Genomic DNA, 13,650 nt, shown 5'->3' on the forward strand with positions numbered 1-13,650 from the left:
AGTGTTTTCTGCCCATTTTACTCATACATAAGTACACAAAATTAAAAAACACAATAATTTATGTGAGTTTATTGGTTTGGAAATAGCCTAACCCAATTTAAAACATCATTCGAGAAATATATCTGTAATTTAATTTAGTTTCATAAAGTGGAATCAGAAGAAATTACGATGTGGATGTTTGACAATAAAGCTTGCATGAGTTGTGACAACCTCTGCATCTGAAATGACTCTGAAAAAGCAAATCTGAACAACAGCCAACACCCATATACGTGCTCCGTGTGCCTCAACCCTGCACAAACACACCCATCGATTCCCAATTCTCTCACATGGAGGAGTGCAGATGCTGTAACCTTTTGCTGTTGGTCCCATCAGAGTGAAAAACAGAGCTGAGTGGAGGGAACGTCACGCTGCAAATGGGCTTTTGGATTCTCATTGGGATTCAGGGAACCAAACCCTTGTTTCTTTCCCGATCTGTGAGCCCAAAACAAACGCACAGACCCGCTTCTCTGCGCCTCTCTCTGCATATTGATGGGGGTTATCCACAGCGCCATCTTGTGGATATTTCAAACTCTCTCTGTCTAAATTGCTTTTATTTTAGTCATTTTGGTCACACTGCATCTTATATCTCCTTCTAAAACATCATAAGAATTAGAAAACAGCTGAAGATTTTAGTATTTTTGGAGCAACACTCTCTGGTATGATAAACACACCCTCACCGTCCTTCCCACAGATCCACACACACACACACACACACACACCCAACCAGCTCATGTAGATTAAAAACCCAATCCAATCTGATGTGTGCGTGCTCTGGCATGAAACCCGCTTCCCTGGGGTGTGAAAGTGGTGCAAACCCTCCGCTTGTGTTCTGATGCTGCCATCTGGATCTCAGTGGGAAGCACCGGCTTTAAAAAGCAGCTCCAGCAGACTCTTCTCATCACCCGTTTGCACCTTTTATCCAGAAGGGATCAAGGCGAAGGATTTCAGCCAAACCATGTCCTGCTAATTAAGATTTGTAAATTTGTTTTTTTGCAAAACTCAGCAATGCTAAATCCACTTTTCTTTAATATTCAGACACATCTGTAACCCTTCTCTGTTCATCTCAGGTTCAGTAGGCTGACTTCACAACGCACTCAGGTTCTTTGAATTTATTCTATCAAGAGAGAAAATCAAGTTGGTAATTAACATCAGTCCAGCAGTTTCTGGCCCTATACATTAAAGTAAAAAGATAAAATACAATAAATAACCCTAAACAAACTACAGAGCAATGGTTCCCAATGAACCGCTGACCGCAGTTAGCAGCAGTTAACACTTGTAAAATTAAACAACGATAAAAGTTGAAAACATATACAAAACCTGGCAGAAGTACACATGAAACCCTGTACTTAGTTAAAGTTCTCCTAAATGTATGTTAAAATATAATTCTTGTAAAGAAAACGAAGAGTTGATACCACAGTTTCTGGCGGCAACAGAAAAAAGGGGGCGGAGCTGTCAGTTTGAAGGATGAATAAACCAGTTTTGGTAAACTTCACATCTACAATATGTGAAAATAAAAGCCTTTTACACATCTGGCTCTAGTTTTATGTGAAAATGTGAATTTATTTTTTTTTTAATTTTGAAAGGGATCAATGATATTTGGCAGACTCAACTCTGCAGTTGTAGTATCTGTAATTATGTCATCTTAAGTAATTTAGCATTATTTATTGTTTATGGTCTTTCTGAACAAGTAAAAAAAATATATTTGTCTCTTTTAGTCAAATCACTTATTCTTATTTCACTTATAACAAAAAGTTTCTGGATGAATGTTTGACACATAAATGCCTGATATTTGCACATGAGGGCAAGGAAATGCTTAATACAGCAATGCTGTTATCAATTTAAGGAATTATTGACTGAAACCATTCTCATACATCTTGCTGAAAAATTGCTTGTAAGTTAGTTTTGTCTTATAGTGTACTAAGTTATTTAAGCAAGAAATTAGGTTAAAAAAATGCTTGGTAAGATTTCTGTTTTGCAGTGTAGAAATCCGCTTTTTACAAGTATTTGTCAATAATCAAGTGTGAAAGGAAGCCAATATATTTTTTAGCCAATGCATTGTGTATTATTTTCAGAAAAGATGTTAAAGAGACAAAAATCAGCTGAATTAACAGAATAAAAAGTTTCAGATTTACAAGACAGACAACACATTTCCAACTAATAAAAACCAAGATGGATTATCATCAGTCCAAATCAGCGATGAGGTCACGATGTACCGCTTAGCTCATCAGAACTTTACTTTTGAATCTGTAATGTTTTTCATTTCATCACAGTCCTGCATGGGTTTGCCATAGGCCTCTTCTCACGCTTATTCCAAATGTATTGACCAGCTGGACTCTGCCAGAGGTCGCCATGGAGACGAGCAATCAGGAGGGCGATGGAGCACCGGTGACCTCAGATGTCAGCTTACTCCAGAAGTATGCAGCAGCAGAATACTGATAACAGCTCTGCGGCTCCATGGCGGAGCCAAAAAAATCCATACTCCACCTTCAGGTGCCCTCAAGATGGATGACAGCGTGACGTCCAGGAATCCGTTTTTTTTTTCTACAGAAATGTTTGATAGCTGCACAGGAGGGCAAGGAAATACTTAGTAGAACAATGCAGTTCAAAAATAAAACATTAAAATACATAAACATTTTAAAATTGCATTCTTTTTTTTCTGTTTTAGTAGATGTCAACTAATAACTTCAGTTTGTTTATTTCCAACCTAAAGTAGGACACTTTTGTTAAAATTGAAGGCTTTCATTTAAGTTGTAATTTATTTGTTTTCTAAACAAATCTAAAACGTTTGACAGAGAACAAAATGAAAATTTTTTTTAGCCTCTCAAGTGTACGACTCTGTAGAAGCAACTCTACACTGCAAAAACACAAAACAATATACAACGTCATTTTGTTTAGTTTCTACTGCAAATATCTTAGCACACTTGAAATAAGAGAAAATAAGATTACAAGTAACTTCTCAGAAAGATATATTAGCTAATTTAAGTCAATAATTCCTTAGTATTGATGAAGAAGTACTAGTTCCACTTATGACCTTTTTTTTCATATATTCCAATGAAACTAGTAATTTTTCATCAATATTAAGAAATTATTAACTTAAAATATGCTCCTCTACCTTTCTGAAAGATTTCTCAGAAATTAGTTTTGTCTTATTTCAAGTGTACTAAGGTACTTTCTCTAGAATCCAGACAAAATTACTTTGTAAGATTTTGTGTTTTTGCAGATCAACATTTGAAACCATTGTGTCTGAGAACATCACTTTTCAAGTCTGTAGTTTTATAGTGGAGGAAACTGAAACTGTGAACTCCCTGATGAACAGGCTTCCTTCTCTGGGTTTGTTTGGCGGGAGGTCATGAATGTTGGGTTGACCCATCAACAATGGGAGCAGGAGTCAACTGAGATTTACAAAAAGTCACAACAAAACATGTTAAATAATAAAAGAGGGAAGGTGCAGCTGCTCCTAGTATAATTTAACTCTTTCTTTGCTTTTGTGGGTTTTCTGTCCAATTTGAACTTTTATTGTTTTATTATTGTTACAAGGCTATGGCCACATATTTTTGTGTTTGGCTTTTATTTGTTTTATCTACATAATAAAAGTTGAACCAGTTTGTAAGCCTACACACCAGCACTGGAAAATGGCAAAAATAAAACATTATGTATTTTCTTTGTACTTTTTATTCATAAAAAGGCAAAGCATGATATCACTCAACGTTGAGGTATGTTATAGCACACAAACCAGATGAAAATTTAGGTATTTAATATGCAAAGTGGCTAAACTGGAACAACTATGTGTAATTCTGGCCGCTAGATGGCGACAGAGCAACGGCAATATGAAATTGCATCGAAAGGCGTCAGTGGGATAATTAAAGCAGTTTGGCTGTGTGGAGGTTTGAGACAAACCAGCAGGAGATTTTCTCGATGGAATACAACTTAAGTGACTAAAGAAAAACAAGAACTGGCTGTATAAATTTAAATTGATTCTGAATTTTAATTCTAATTAATGCATACAGCTTGAAATACTCATGCAAACTTCAGATGTGTTTGGTTCGCGTTCTGGTTTGACAAAAACAGTTACTGCAGTTTCACAAGGACAAATATCCAAACATATGAAGTGTTGTTTGATTCAAAGACATCACTCGTTTCTTTTAAATTTCCTTTTTTTGTTTTGTTAATCCGTGCAAACGTAGAAAAATTAGTCAAGGACAAAAACAGAAGATTCATTGTTGACAGTCTCATTTTTTGCTGCTAATATACAAACTTCTTCAGTTGCAGCGAAGGATTAAACATCATGCTGGTGCTGGAGGAAAATCTTCATTCCTCTTTTTGACATTTAATGACAAAGTCCATCAGAAAAAAACTAAATCACTCATCAGGATTGATCCATTAAAGCTGAGAGAAAAGCTGAGCAGCGTTGTCAACATTTACCGGTTCCTTTGGTGGCTCTTTCGGACCCTACAAAACCCAAAACATATGTGTTATTATCTGTGTCATAAAAGTACCTAAAGCATTAAACATTTTCGTCCTCTACCTGTGTTTGCTTCTTTGTTTGCGGAGCAACACCTTTGGAAATGCTCTTCACATCCCTCTGCACCTCCGTAAATATCTGGTTTAGGTTTTCCACCTTCTCATTTTTCATTGCATTGATCTGTGCAAACACAACACACACCGAAGCAGCAGGTGTAAACGCTACACTGAACTGGATATATGTAAGATATATGGAGGGGATGGATAATACATGTGCATAATTTAAGGGGGGAAGGGTAAAGTCTCACTTTTTTTAGAGATGTTGTGACAGGTTTTGCTTTGTTCTTCATCTTCAGATGCCTGTTTGCTACTTGGAAGACACTCTTCTGTTTTTTTCCTTTCTGTTTATTCTTCGCCATGTTACCTGAAGGAAATGGAAAAACAGCAACAGAGAAATATTTAAGAAAAATACAGAACAAAACTAGTCTCCGTGTGGATAACACCGTCTTTCCAGCATCCTAAAAATGTCTTCTCACATTCTTATGTTGTTCATACTTGTTTAAAAATATTACAATAGCACATTTAGGTGTCTAGATATCACATTATGGCTGATTTCTTTTACTGTTAATTAACCTATCAGAAGCTTCTAACGCTTTGACATCATCATCATCCAGAATTTTCCCAAGCTGGTTGAAAGCCCAGCAGTCTTACTGTATGCAAACTTCTGACTTTAAAGGAAGTAATAAACTAAACTAGTAAATTCTCTGCCTTATTCTGGTAGTTAAACTGCATTTATGAACCCAAATAAAAAAAATAAATAAAAATAAAGCAGATGTCGTTATTTTGCAGATTTATTTTCTGAAATAAATCTGTATAACAATCATTTTATATCCTAAATGTTGGAAACGTTTACTTAAACAAAAAGCTGTAAGCTACTAGTTGTTTTTAGCGCTTGTTTATGTAGTTGAATTAAACTACTAAAATAGGTCAAATCACGTTCCGCTAGATGTTTATGTTCTTTAATGTTGTTTTAATAGTTGACAAATACGATTCTAAAACAATTAACCTTTCATACAATGTGCTGTTTGACTAATACCGAACTCGTTATTGTGAGCTCTTCACTTTCCACGTTGTAAACAAATGCGTAATAATCACAACGTACATTTTAGCCAAACAGGCTAACAGCCACAGAGAAGCCAAGTAGGAGCCAAAAATCGAAATCAGAAAATAGAAGCACGAAATAAAAGTTTTCATACCTTTTTCATATGAGGAGCAATGTTTGTGAATTCATGTGCTACAAACGTGCCCTGCCGGTTACGTCACTTGCGTGCGACGACGCAATAAAATGACTGGTATTGTGAAACCTGTCAATGCGGGCGCCATCTTGGTCAGGTGGGTCTAAGGGAAGCTTTAACCCACAGGTGTCGAACTCCAGTCCTCAAGGGCCGCTGTTCTGCAACTTTTAGATGTGCCTCTTCTGCACCACACCTGAATAAAATAATTAGTTCATTAGCAAGACTCTGGAGAACTGATCTACACAAGAAGGAGGTAATTAAACCATTTCATTCCAGTGTTTTGTACCTGTGGCACATCTAAAAACTGCAGGACACCGGCCCTCGAGAACTGAAGTTTGACACCCCTGCTTTAACCTGACTCATATTATATTATATTATATTATATTATATTATATTATATTATATTATATTATATTATATTATATTATATTATATTATATTATATTATATTATATTATTTTTGAGAAGTGTAAAACAGGATTAGGTTGTGAAACAAACTTTGCAAACTTTGAATATCTCAGAGTTCTGTTTCCTTGTTGCTAAGTATGGTCAAATAATCTAATGTCTGTATGTACAAATGTATCCAAAAAGACATAGACAGCAGTTAAATAAAAAGGTAGTTTATGCACTGAATACAAATCCACTCCGCCGTTTTAAGATTGCTAATTGTAAAAACTATTAAAGCAATACTTTAATAGTACATAAAAACCACATAAAACCCCTATAAAATACAAAAAATTTTGCCTTTCTGGTGCACTAAAACTCTTGCAGTTCTGCTTAGCACCACCAGATGGTGCCATTACACAAATAATTACCCCTTCCCTCCAGCTTGCAAGATCTTCACGCAGCTCCGCGATGCAAACCTCATTATGTCATTGTCATGCTGCACTGAGGAGTAGCTGCCATTGGGCTGCAAATGATAATCTACAAGGTCTGTGGAAATTCTCAATGAGACTGAATAAATAATTATCTGAAATTATTTCATTGAGTTGTCACATTTATTATGTATTTAGTGTTATAAATATATGGAGGTGAAGATGCATGTTTTGCGTTTTAATGTAATTTTGTTGAGCTCGTCTAATAAATTATGACTTTATTATTAAATGAAGGTATTAACAGTCTGAGATTGATTATAAATTGCAACAACAAAAAATAAGCTAAAAACAATCTTCTTCCTTTATAGCATAATTTTTCTTTTAGCTTTTGTAATTTGACAATTACTGGTATAATTGAAGTCCGGTTTCACCTTGCGCCGCCACCCTGTACTGCGTCACGTCATTGCGTAATACGCAGCAAAATCCATTAGATGAACACCGAACGCGCATCAATCTGCATGTTCCTCCGGCAGGAATGAGGAATTTGGAGCCTTGGATTGATACGGAGCGTCGCTTCAGCGCGTCTAAACTCCTCCCGCGGTCACTATACGAGGGCATCATGTGGCCACCACCAGCCTGGCAGACGCGCTGCGCACAGGCTATATAAGCTCGGCAGCTGTCAGGTGGAGGACACTGGCAGCTCTGCACCGCATTGCTCTGTACTGCGCTGGGAGATTACACAGCCTCTGCAGAAAACACATTAGCAATGTCTCACGCTTGGGGATACGGAGCGGATACCGGTGAGGCGCTGTTTGGATGGTGCAGCAATAAAATTAATATTAGAACCAGTCATAGGAACGGGAAGGGTGCTGAATAAATTAAAGCATAATGCGCATCCTCTGAACTCTGCAGAGATTTTTGTGTCATCAGAATATGACTAATGCGTTTTGGGGAAATTTTACGCACAGATTCCTCCCCCAAAATGCATTTTATACACACAAAGCTTCTTGAAATTAATCCAATTAATTTTTTTTACTATACGCATGATTTCCAGGACCCGACAAATGGGCTGACAGCTTCCCAATCGCGAACGGACCCCGCCAGTCTCCCATCGACATCGTTCCGGGTGAAGCGTCGTACGATCCGGCGCTGAAGCCGCTCGTCCTGAAGTACGACCCATCCACCTGCCTGGAGATCCTCAACAACGGCCATTCCTTCCAAGTGACCTTCCTAGACGACATTGACAGCTCAAGTTAGTATCCAGCTCTGAATACTGCATGGATTTTTAAGGTCAACAGGGCAACATTCCTCCAGTTACTTAAGATTTCCACGTTCCAGCCTAATTCATGTTAATTTAATTCAACAAGATAATCTTAAGGGGCTTTACAAGACAAGCAGGTGAAATTTGCAGCCAGTTATATCAAATCAATCTGATACAAAATGGTCATAGAGATTATTGGCTGCAGATCATGGTGTGCTGTAAGTGTAAGCAAACTAATTTATAGATTGGTGCCTTGATTTTAGAATGATTTTAAGTTTAAAACAAATTGTCTTTAGTCAAACAATAATTTTTACTAATACCTGGATTTCTTCATTGTTGTATAACTAATATTACAATCATAATTTGCAAACCAAGCTAAAATCGATTCTGTAAATTAAAATAACATGCCAGAAATTAAGAAAAACTAAAACAACGTCAGGTATCACACTTACTGACAACTTTCTTTCTCTATCTGTAGACATACTGTATATAATTGGTATTTATATTTTACTTTCTATTTGTTGACTTTGTAGCTTCCTAGTATCCTTGCCTTAGATCTTCTCATACAAATATGTGAATCAGAAATTATACATTTGGAGTTAGATGGTTAAGATTAAGAACAAATGATTTAATGATTTTCAGGATTGAACAGATTTTACTGGCTATTTTACAGTCCCACAAATAGATTTTAATTTAAATGTTCTTTCTTCTATTGAATTGTAAATTAAAAGAAAAGTACAAAGCATGCAGATACTGGAAAAGAAAGCCCCTGGTAACTGTTTCCCATGGCAACTTTTAAGCTGGCAGCGAGGTCAATAGTGAAAAAGTGAAGAAGGAAAGAAAAAGTTGGGGGTTGGTGGTTTTCTTGCAGGAAGAACACAATCTATGGTTGCTTTGTTTTCTTGGTTTGCAATTTTTCTGAATTAATTTACACATTTAATTGAGATTAGAGTGTAATTTCTGCGTTGTTAACTTGGACTGCTCATCTTCTTCCTACTTCTTCTGCATGAAGCCTCCGTTTGTCTGCAGGATGTGATTATGCATCATATGTACCCTGTGGAAAACATGAAACATGTCGACTACCTCTATTTGTTTCTTTAACGAAGCGTCACTACTGCTAAATGTTTTGAGCGTCTCAATTATTTCCACTGCTTTGTATTCAGTGCATAAATAGATTATGCAACTTGAACTGTGTTTTGGACATCAGTTCTTATACAACAGGAAATGAGTCTGTTTCATCAAGAAGGAAGTTTGTATCTCATCTTATTTAGGTTGCTCTTTATTATCGTTGTTCAAGGACGTATTTCCTTTGCAGCGTGTTTATGTTTCATCTACCAAAGTGCGACATTCAAACCCTCACTGTGGCTGACTCATACTGAGTGTAGGCTGAGTTGACTGAGGAGTGTTTCCTTTTTTGTCCTCTCTGCAGCTCTGAAAGACGGACCCGTCTTATTTAACCACAGACTGAAGCAGTTTCATTTTCACTGGGGGGCTTCAGACGACCACGGGTCTGAACATACTGTGGCCAGGACCAAATACCCTGCTGAAGTAAGAATGCTCTAATATAAAAATATCACATCACGAAAGATTGAAGTTAGAATATTAAGGGTGTAGTTCTGGATTCTGTCAGTTAAAGTAAACTTTACATCATGATAAAATGTAAATGTTAATCTCATCAAAAACATACCTGGAGTGTTGCTTTGATTCTTTCATTCATGTTTGCAAAATCCTAAAGGTGCAGTACATAACTTTTATTTTTTTTAAAATGTTTTTTACATATTTGTGAAAACTGTCACCATGTTCTGACAGTATAATGTATGACAGATAATCTGTGAAAAGATGGAGCTCCTCCACTTCCATTCCCAACCAAAACCAACCAATCACAGCCAGGAGGAGGGTCTTATCGCTGACAATCTTCCTCATGTACTTGCTTCTACATGTGCTAATGGCAGAGAAACAACTTACTGTTTCAGGAAAGCATGTTCAGCATTCACAACAGGATATAGTAGAGAGCAGCACCACACAAGACTGTGGTTGAGAGCGCTAAGACCTCTCAACCAAAAGGACTATTCGTAGTATTTGGACAGAAAGTGTCAGATTATTTCTCTATTTTCTAAGCCAGCTAATGAGATTAACTGTCTTTTCCATAAAATCTGGGGCACAGAAACAGGTTAAAAGTCATTATTTGGTATTCCTAAATAAAAACATTATTGCACTAATTTATTTCCAGCTCCATCTGGTGCACTGGAACACTAAATATGCAAACTTTGGGGAAGCCGCCAGTCAACCTGATGGGCTTGCTGTAGTTGGAGTCTTCCTAAAGGTAAACATTATTGATTGAAGTCATTCACTGTAACTTCAACACCTCAGAAAAATGTACACTGGTATGCTATTATTTCCTGTCTTCCAGATTGGTGAAAAAAATCCTAATCTCCAGAAACTTATTGATGCATTTGACTCAATCAAGACCAAAGTACGTATCTACAGAACCACTCTTGTTCATCTTCTGAATCAATGAATTTATGAACTTTTCTGTCATGTACTTTCAGGGCAGCCAATGTTCCTTCGCTGACTTCAACCCTGAGACGTTGCTGCCTGGTTGCCTAGACTACTGGACGTACGAGGGCTCTCTGACCACGCCTCCTCTGCTGGAAAGCGTCACTTGGATCGTCTGCAAAGAGCCAATCAGCGTCAGCTCTGAGCAGGTATTTCTAATTAAAGAGCCCATTCTTCCACGGCTCTGTGAGCAAACCTTCTCCTTTTTGCTACGGTCCGAATCAAGGGCCTAATTGTTGGTGTTGCTGGCATTCCTGAAACCTGAAGAACAAACCTCTTTTAGGGGGAAGAAATGCAATACAGCACCCCCCCCCCCATTTTAGTCTCAAATGAGAAAAAATTGACACTGCCAACCGAGAGAAAGAGTTCAAATGAGAGTTCACAGAGACGTTACTGGCTTACCACAATGTGCGAGCGAATGTGTGGGGAGTCAGCAGGAAATATTCAACCCACACATGAAAGTCTGAAACTAAAGGGACTTTCATGTATTTAGAGCATGATGCTGCAGCGTTTACAGTAAATATAATTTGTGTCTATCCAAGAACACCAAACACAGCAGACGTTCGACTCAGATTAGTTTGTCTCTGTAGCTCAAGTCCCTTAGCCATGTGAAAACTAACACTGCATGCACAAGTTGCATTTCCTGGAATAAAGACACAAAAGGTGCAGGATAACCTTTCGACTCAGTGCCCTTTCAGACTTGGCCCAACATTTACAAGCAAGTAAAAAAAGTCAATAGTCTATCAGCTGATTACAAGGGATTGAAACTATCACCTAAATTATTCGGCCGAAGCTATGAAAAAATAATAATAATAATTAACTTGCTATGTCCACTCCCTCGTGTACCAGAAGCTTCGTGAAGGAGTGTGTAAATTATTAACTCATTATCCAGCATTACTGGAAAATCCTTCAAATAGGTCATCTGACACAATCATGTTGCAACTGTTTGGTTAGATTATAGCTGCTTTGCTGCAAGAATACTTAAATATTTTCAGAAATTACAAAGATGGGTCGGATTAAATTAAAAAAAACATCTCTTTTGATTACTTTGGAAAGTTAACTTATTGTTCTAATCTATTTTTATTACAAAATCAATGCAAAATGTAACATTTATTTGGTATTTAGGGGGTAGGAAGCTACCTGAATTTAGCAGGTTAGCTGTTAGCTATTGTTTTAAAGTATTTTTTATTACAAAATCAATGGAAAATGTAACATTTATATGCTAATCAGTGGCTTGTGAAGCATATGTTGCCTCATAAATCAAGGTTATTTTTGTTTATTTTTATTTTTTGTTCCATTTCATGAATAATTTAAAAGGTTTGACATTTACATGCTCAAGATTTAAGATAAGTAAGAACAGCTAAACTGAACATGGCAGAAAATATTACAGAAAACTTATATGATTTCATTATTTTAAGCTTTTTCTTTTGCCCAAAAACCATTATTTAACCTGGAAATGACCTTTTCAGGGGGTTTTTACTGCAGATTTGATGAGCTATCAATCCTCTGATTTGGGATAGTAGATTTGCAGCTGATTTAAATGACAGTAATCTGCTCCAGTGAACTGTGTGCAGTGTCTCTGGGATTAAATCAGTGTAAGTAAATCACAGGTGGGCTGCTCTGACTACTTTTCTTCTTCTCCTCCTGTTTCACAGATGGCCAAGTTTCGCAGCCTCCTCTTCTCCGGTGAGGGCGAGACCGAATGCTGCATGGTGGACAACTACCGCCCTCCGCAGCCACTCAAAGGTCGCACTGTCCGTGCTTCCTTCAAGTAGTTCCCATCCCCCTCTCCTGCCCTTTTTCCTCCCTTCCCCCTTTCAGAAATACCTTTTTTTTCCCTGGAAACCATAGGAAGAAGACATATCTCTCTTCGTCCAGCTCTAAAACTCAAATTCCTGTAAAACAGCTGCATTTATTTCTGGATCCAAATAGCATGGCCTGTTAAAGTTTATTTTTAAAGGGGCAGTATTGTGTATTTTCAGGACGCATAGTGCCATAAAATGCTGTCAAGAAAAGAAATTTGATTTTGCAATTTAACACCTTGGAATTGGGCCTCTGTCTCTTTAAGAAGCTCCTGCTTTTTTGGAAACTCCTCCTTCTGGAAGTCATAGCAACAAAGTTTTTCCATTAAACTTGTACCACTCAGTTCCCCCAAGCATTTCTGCACCCAAAAAGGCTGCCTGGGGAGATAAAAATATTTCTCAAATACCCATGAAATAATCAAACCAACGCTCCAGTTATGTTTTTGATGACGGATTAGCATTATAACATGATGTAAAGCTAAAACGTTTTACACAATACTGCCTCTTTAAAGTCAAACATGTCATGTTGGCTAAAATATTTTCACCAGAGTGGGGCGCTGCAGAAACCATAGGCTGCATAGCTCCAGTTAATGGGGGAGGATAACAGCATATCACCGTGTGTGAGTTACAAGGTGCCAAAAGTGGACACAGACATGAGGACACTCCCGCTGCCAATCTAGCTGTAATCTCTAACTGCCTGCCAGCCTCTGCAACACAGCAGCTTACTGAACCGCTGCAGCCGCCTCCACTGCAAGTGATTGACTTAGAAAATCCCCCTCTGGCTCATACTCACACACACACACACACACACACACACACACACACACACACACGCACACGCACACGCACACGCACACGCACACGCACACACACGCACACACACACACACACACGCGCACGCACACACACACACACACGTGCAGTCCCATGCAGACATGCAGCCTGAAGGCATTGACCTCCTTATTGATTCAAATTGTACATAATGGCTGACAGCTCCATGACAATAGCTTGTAATGTTTATTTTTATAGTCTATTTTCTTTATTTTTATGATGAATTGTCTTTTAAATCCTGACAGCTTTTTAAATAATTCTTAAATAATGCATTGCGACAAAAATCACCTTCTTTTTTTGCTTAAATCCTGATAATTATAGCAATAAGGAGCAAAGTGGCACAATTGCTGAGTATAGATGCACTGTGGCCTTGTGGCCATACAGCATAGCAGCTAGCATTAAATGCCAATGAAGAAACTGTCCTGGGAGGAAAACATGAAAGGTCCTGTCAGCTTTGTGTTCTTTACAATAGAGTGATTAACAAAACGCCCTTCAGAACGTCTGGGTGCAGCACTTGTTACTCCAGAAAGATTTGAAAGAAATGTGTAATAGAAAGGTGAATGAGTAATGCTGTGGTTAAAGGTGTGTAA

At 37.7% G+C, this 13,650-nt stretch overlaps 2 protein-coding genes across 2 annotated transcripts; one reads left to right on the plus strand and one right to left on the minus strand.

The window, feature by feature from the left end:
• Positions 1–4,000: 4,000 nt before the first annotated feature.
• Positions 4,001–5,834, minus strand: c21h8orf59 (chromosome 21 C8orf59 homolog). The gene is made up of 4 exons (XM_005805721.3): positions 5,757–5,834; positions 4,809–4,924; positions 4,565–4,681; positions 4,001–4,488 (listed from the first exon to the last, which is right to left on the minus strand). The coding sequence occupies exons 2-4, from the start codon at positions 4,917–4,919 to the stop codon at positions 4,420–4,422; spliced, it is 297 nt and encodes a 98-aa protein (XP_005805778.1). The 5' UTR covers positions 4,920–4,924; positions 5,757–5,834; the 3' UTR covers positions 4,001–4,419.
• Positions 5,835–7,093: 1,259 nt separating this feature from the next.
• On the plus strand, positions 7,094–12,691 carry LOC102225374 (carbonic anhydrase 1-like). Its single transcript, XM_005805720.2, has 7 exons — positions 7,094–7,410; positions 7,665–7,862; positions 9,301–9,419; positions 10,102–10,194; positions 10,282–10,344; positions 10,421–10,576; positions 12,083–12,691. Exons 1-7 carry the CDS (start codon positions 7,377–7,379, stop codon positions 12,200–12,202), a joined length of 783 nt encoding a protein of 260 aa, XP_005805777.2. The 5' UTR covers positions 7,094–7,376; the 3' UTR covers positions 12,203–12,691.
• Positions 12,692–13,650: the final 959 nt, after the last annotated feature.

This window comes from Xiphophorus maculatus, chromosome 21 (assembly GCF_002775205.1).
Source record: "Xiphophorus maculatus strain JP 163 A chromosome 21, X_maculatus-5.0-male, whole genome shotgun sequence".
In the NCBI taxonomy this organism is placed as follows: Eukaryota; Metazoa; Chordata; class Actinopteri; order Cyprinodontiformes; family Poeciliidae; genus Xiphophorus; species Xiphophorus maculatus.

Bases quoted from the DNA above. Each gene is read 5' to 3' on its own strand.
- LOC102225374 (XM_005805720.2), top strand. From the start codon at position 7,377: ATGTCTCACGCTTGGGGATACGGAGCGGATACCG. The intron at 7,863-9,300 runs GTTAGTATCCAG...TCCTCTCTGCAG, and splicing joins AGACGACATTGACAGCTCAA to CTCTGAAAGACGGACCCGTC. The intron at 10,195-10,281 runs GTAAACATTATT...CCTGTCTTCCAG, and splicing joins TAGTTGGAGTCTTCCTAAAG to ATTGGTGAAAAAAATCCTAA.
- c21h8orf59 (XM_005805721.3), bottom strand. From the start codon at position 4,919: ATGGCGAAGAATAAACAGAAAGGAAAAAAACAGAAGAGTGTCTTCCAA. The intron at 4,682-4,808 runs GTGAGACTTTAC...GTGTTTGCACAG, and splicing joins TCACAACATCTCTAAAAAAA to ATCAATGCAATGAAAAATGA. The intron at 4,489-4,564 runs GTAGAGGACGAA...TGGGTTTTGTAG, and splicing joins AAACAAAGAAGCAAACACAG to GGTCCGAAAGAGCCACCAAA.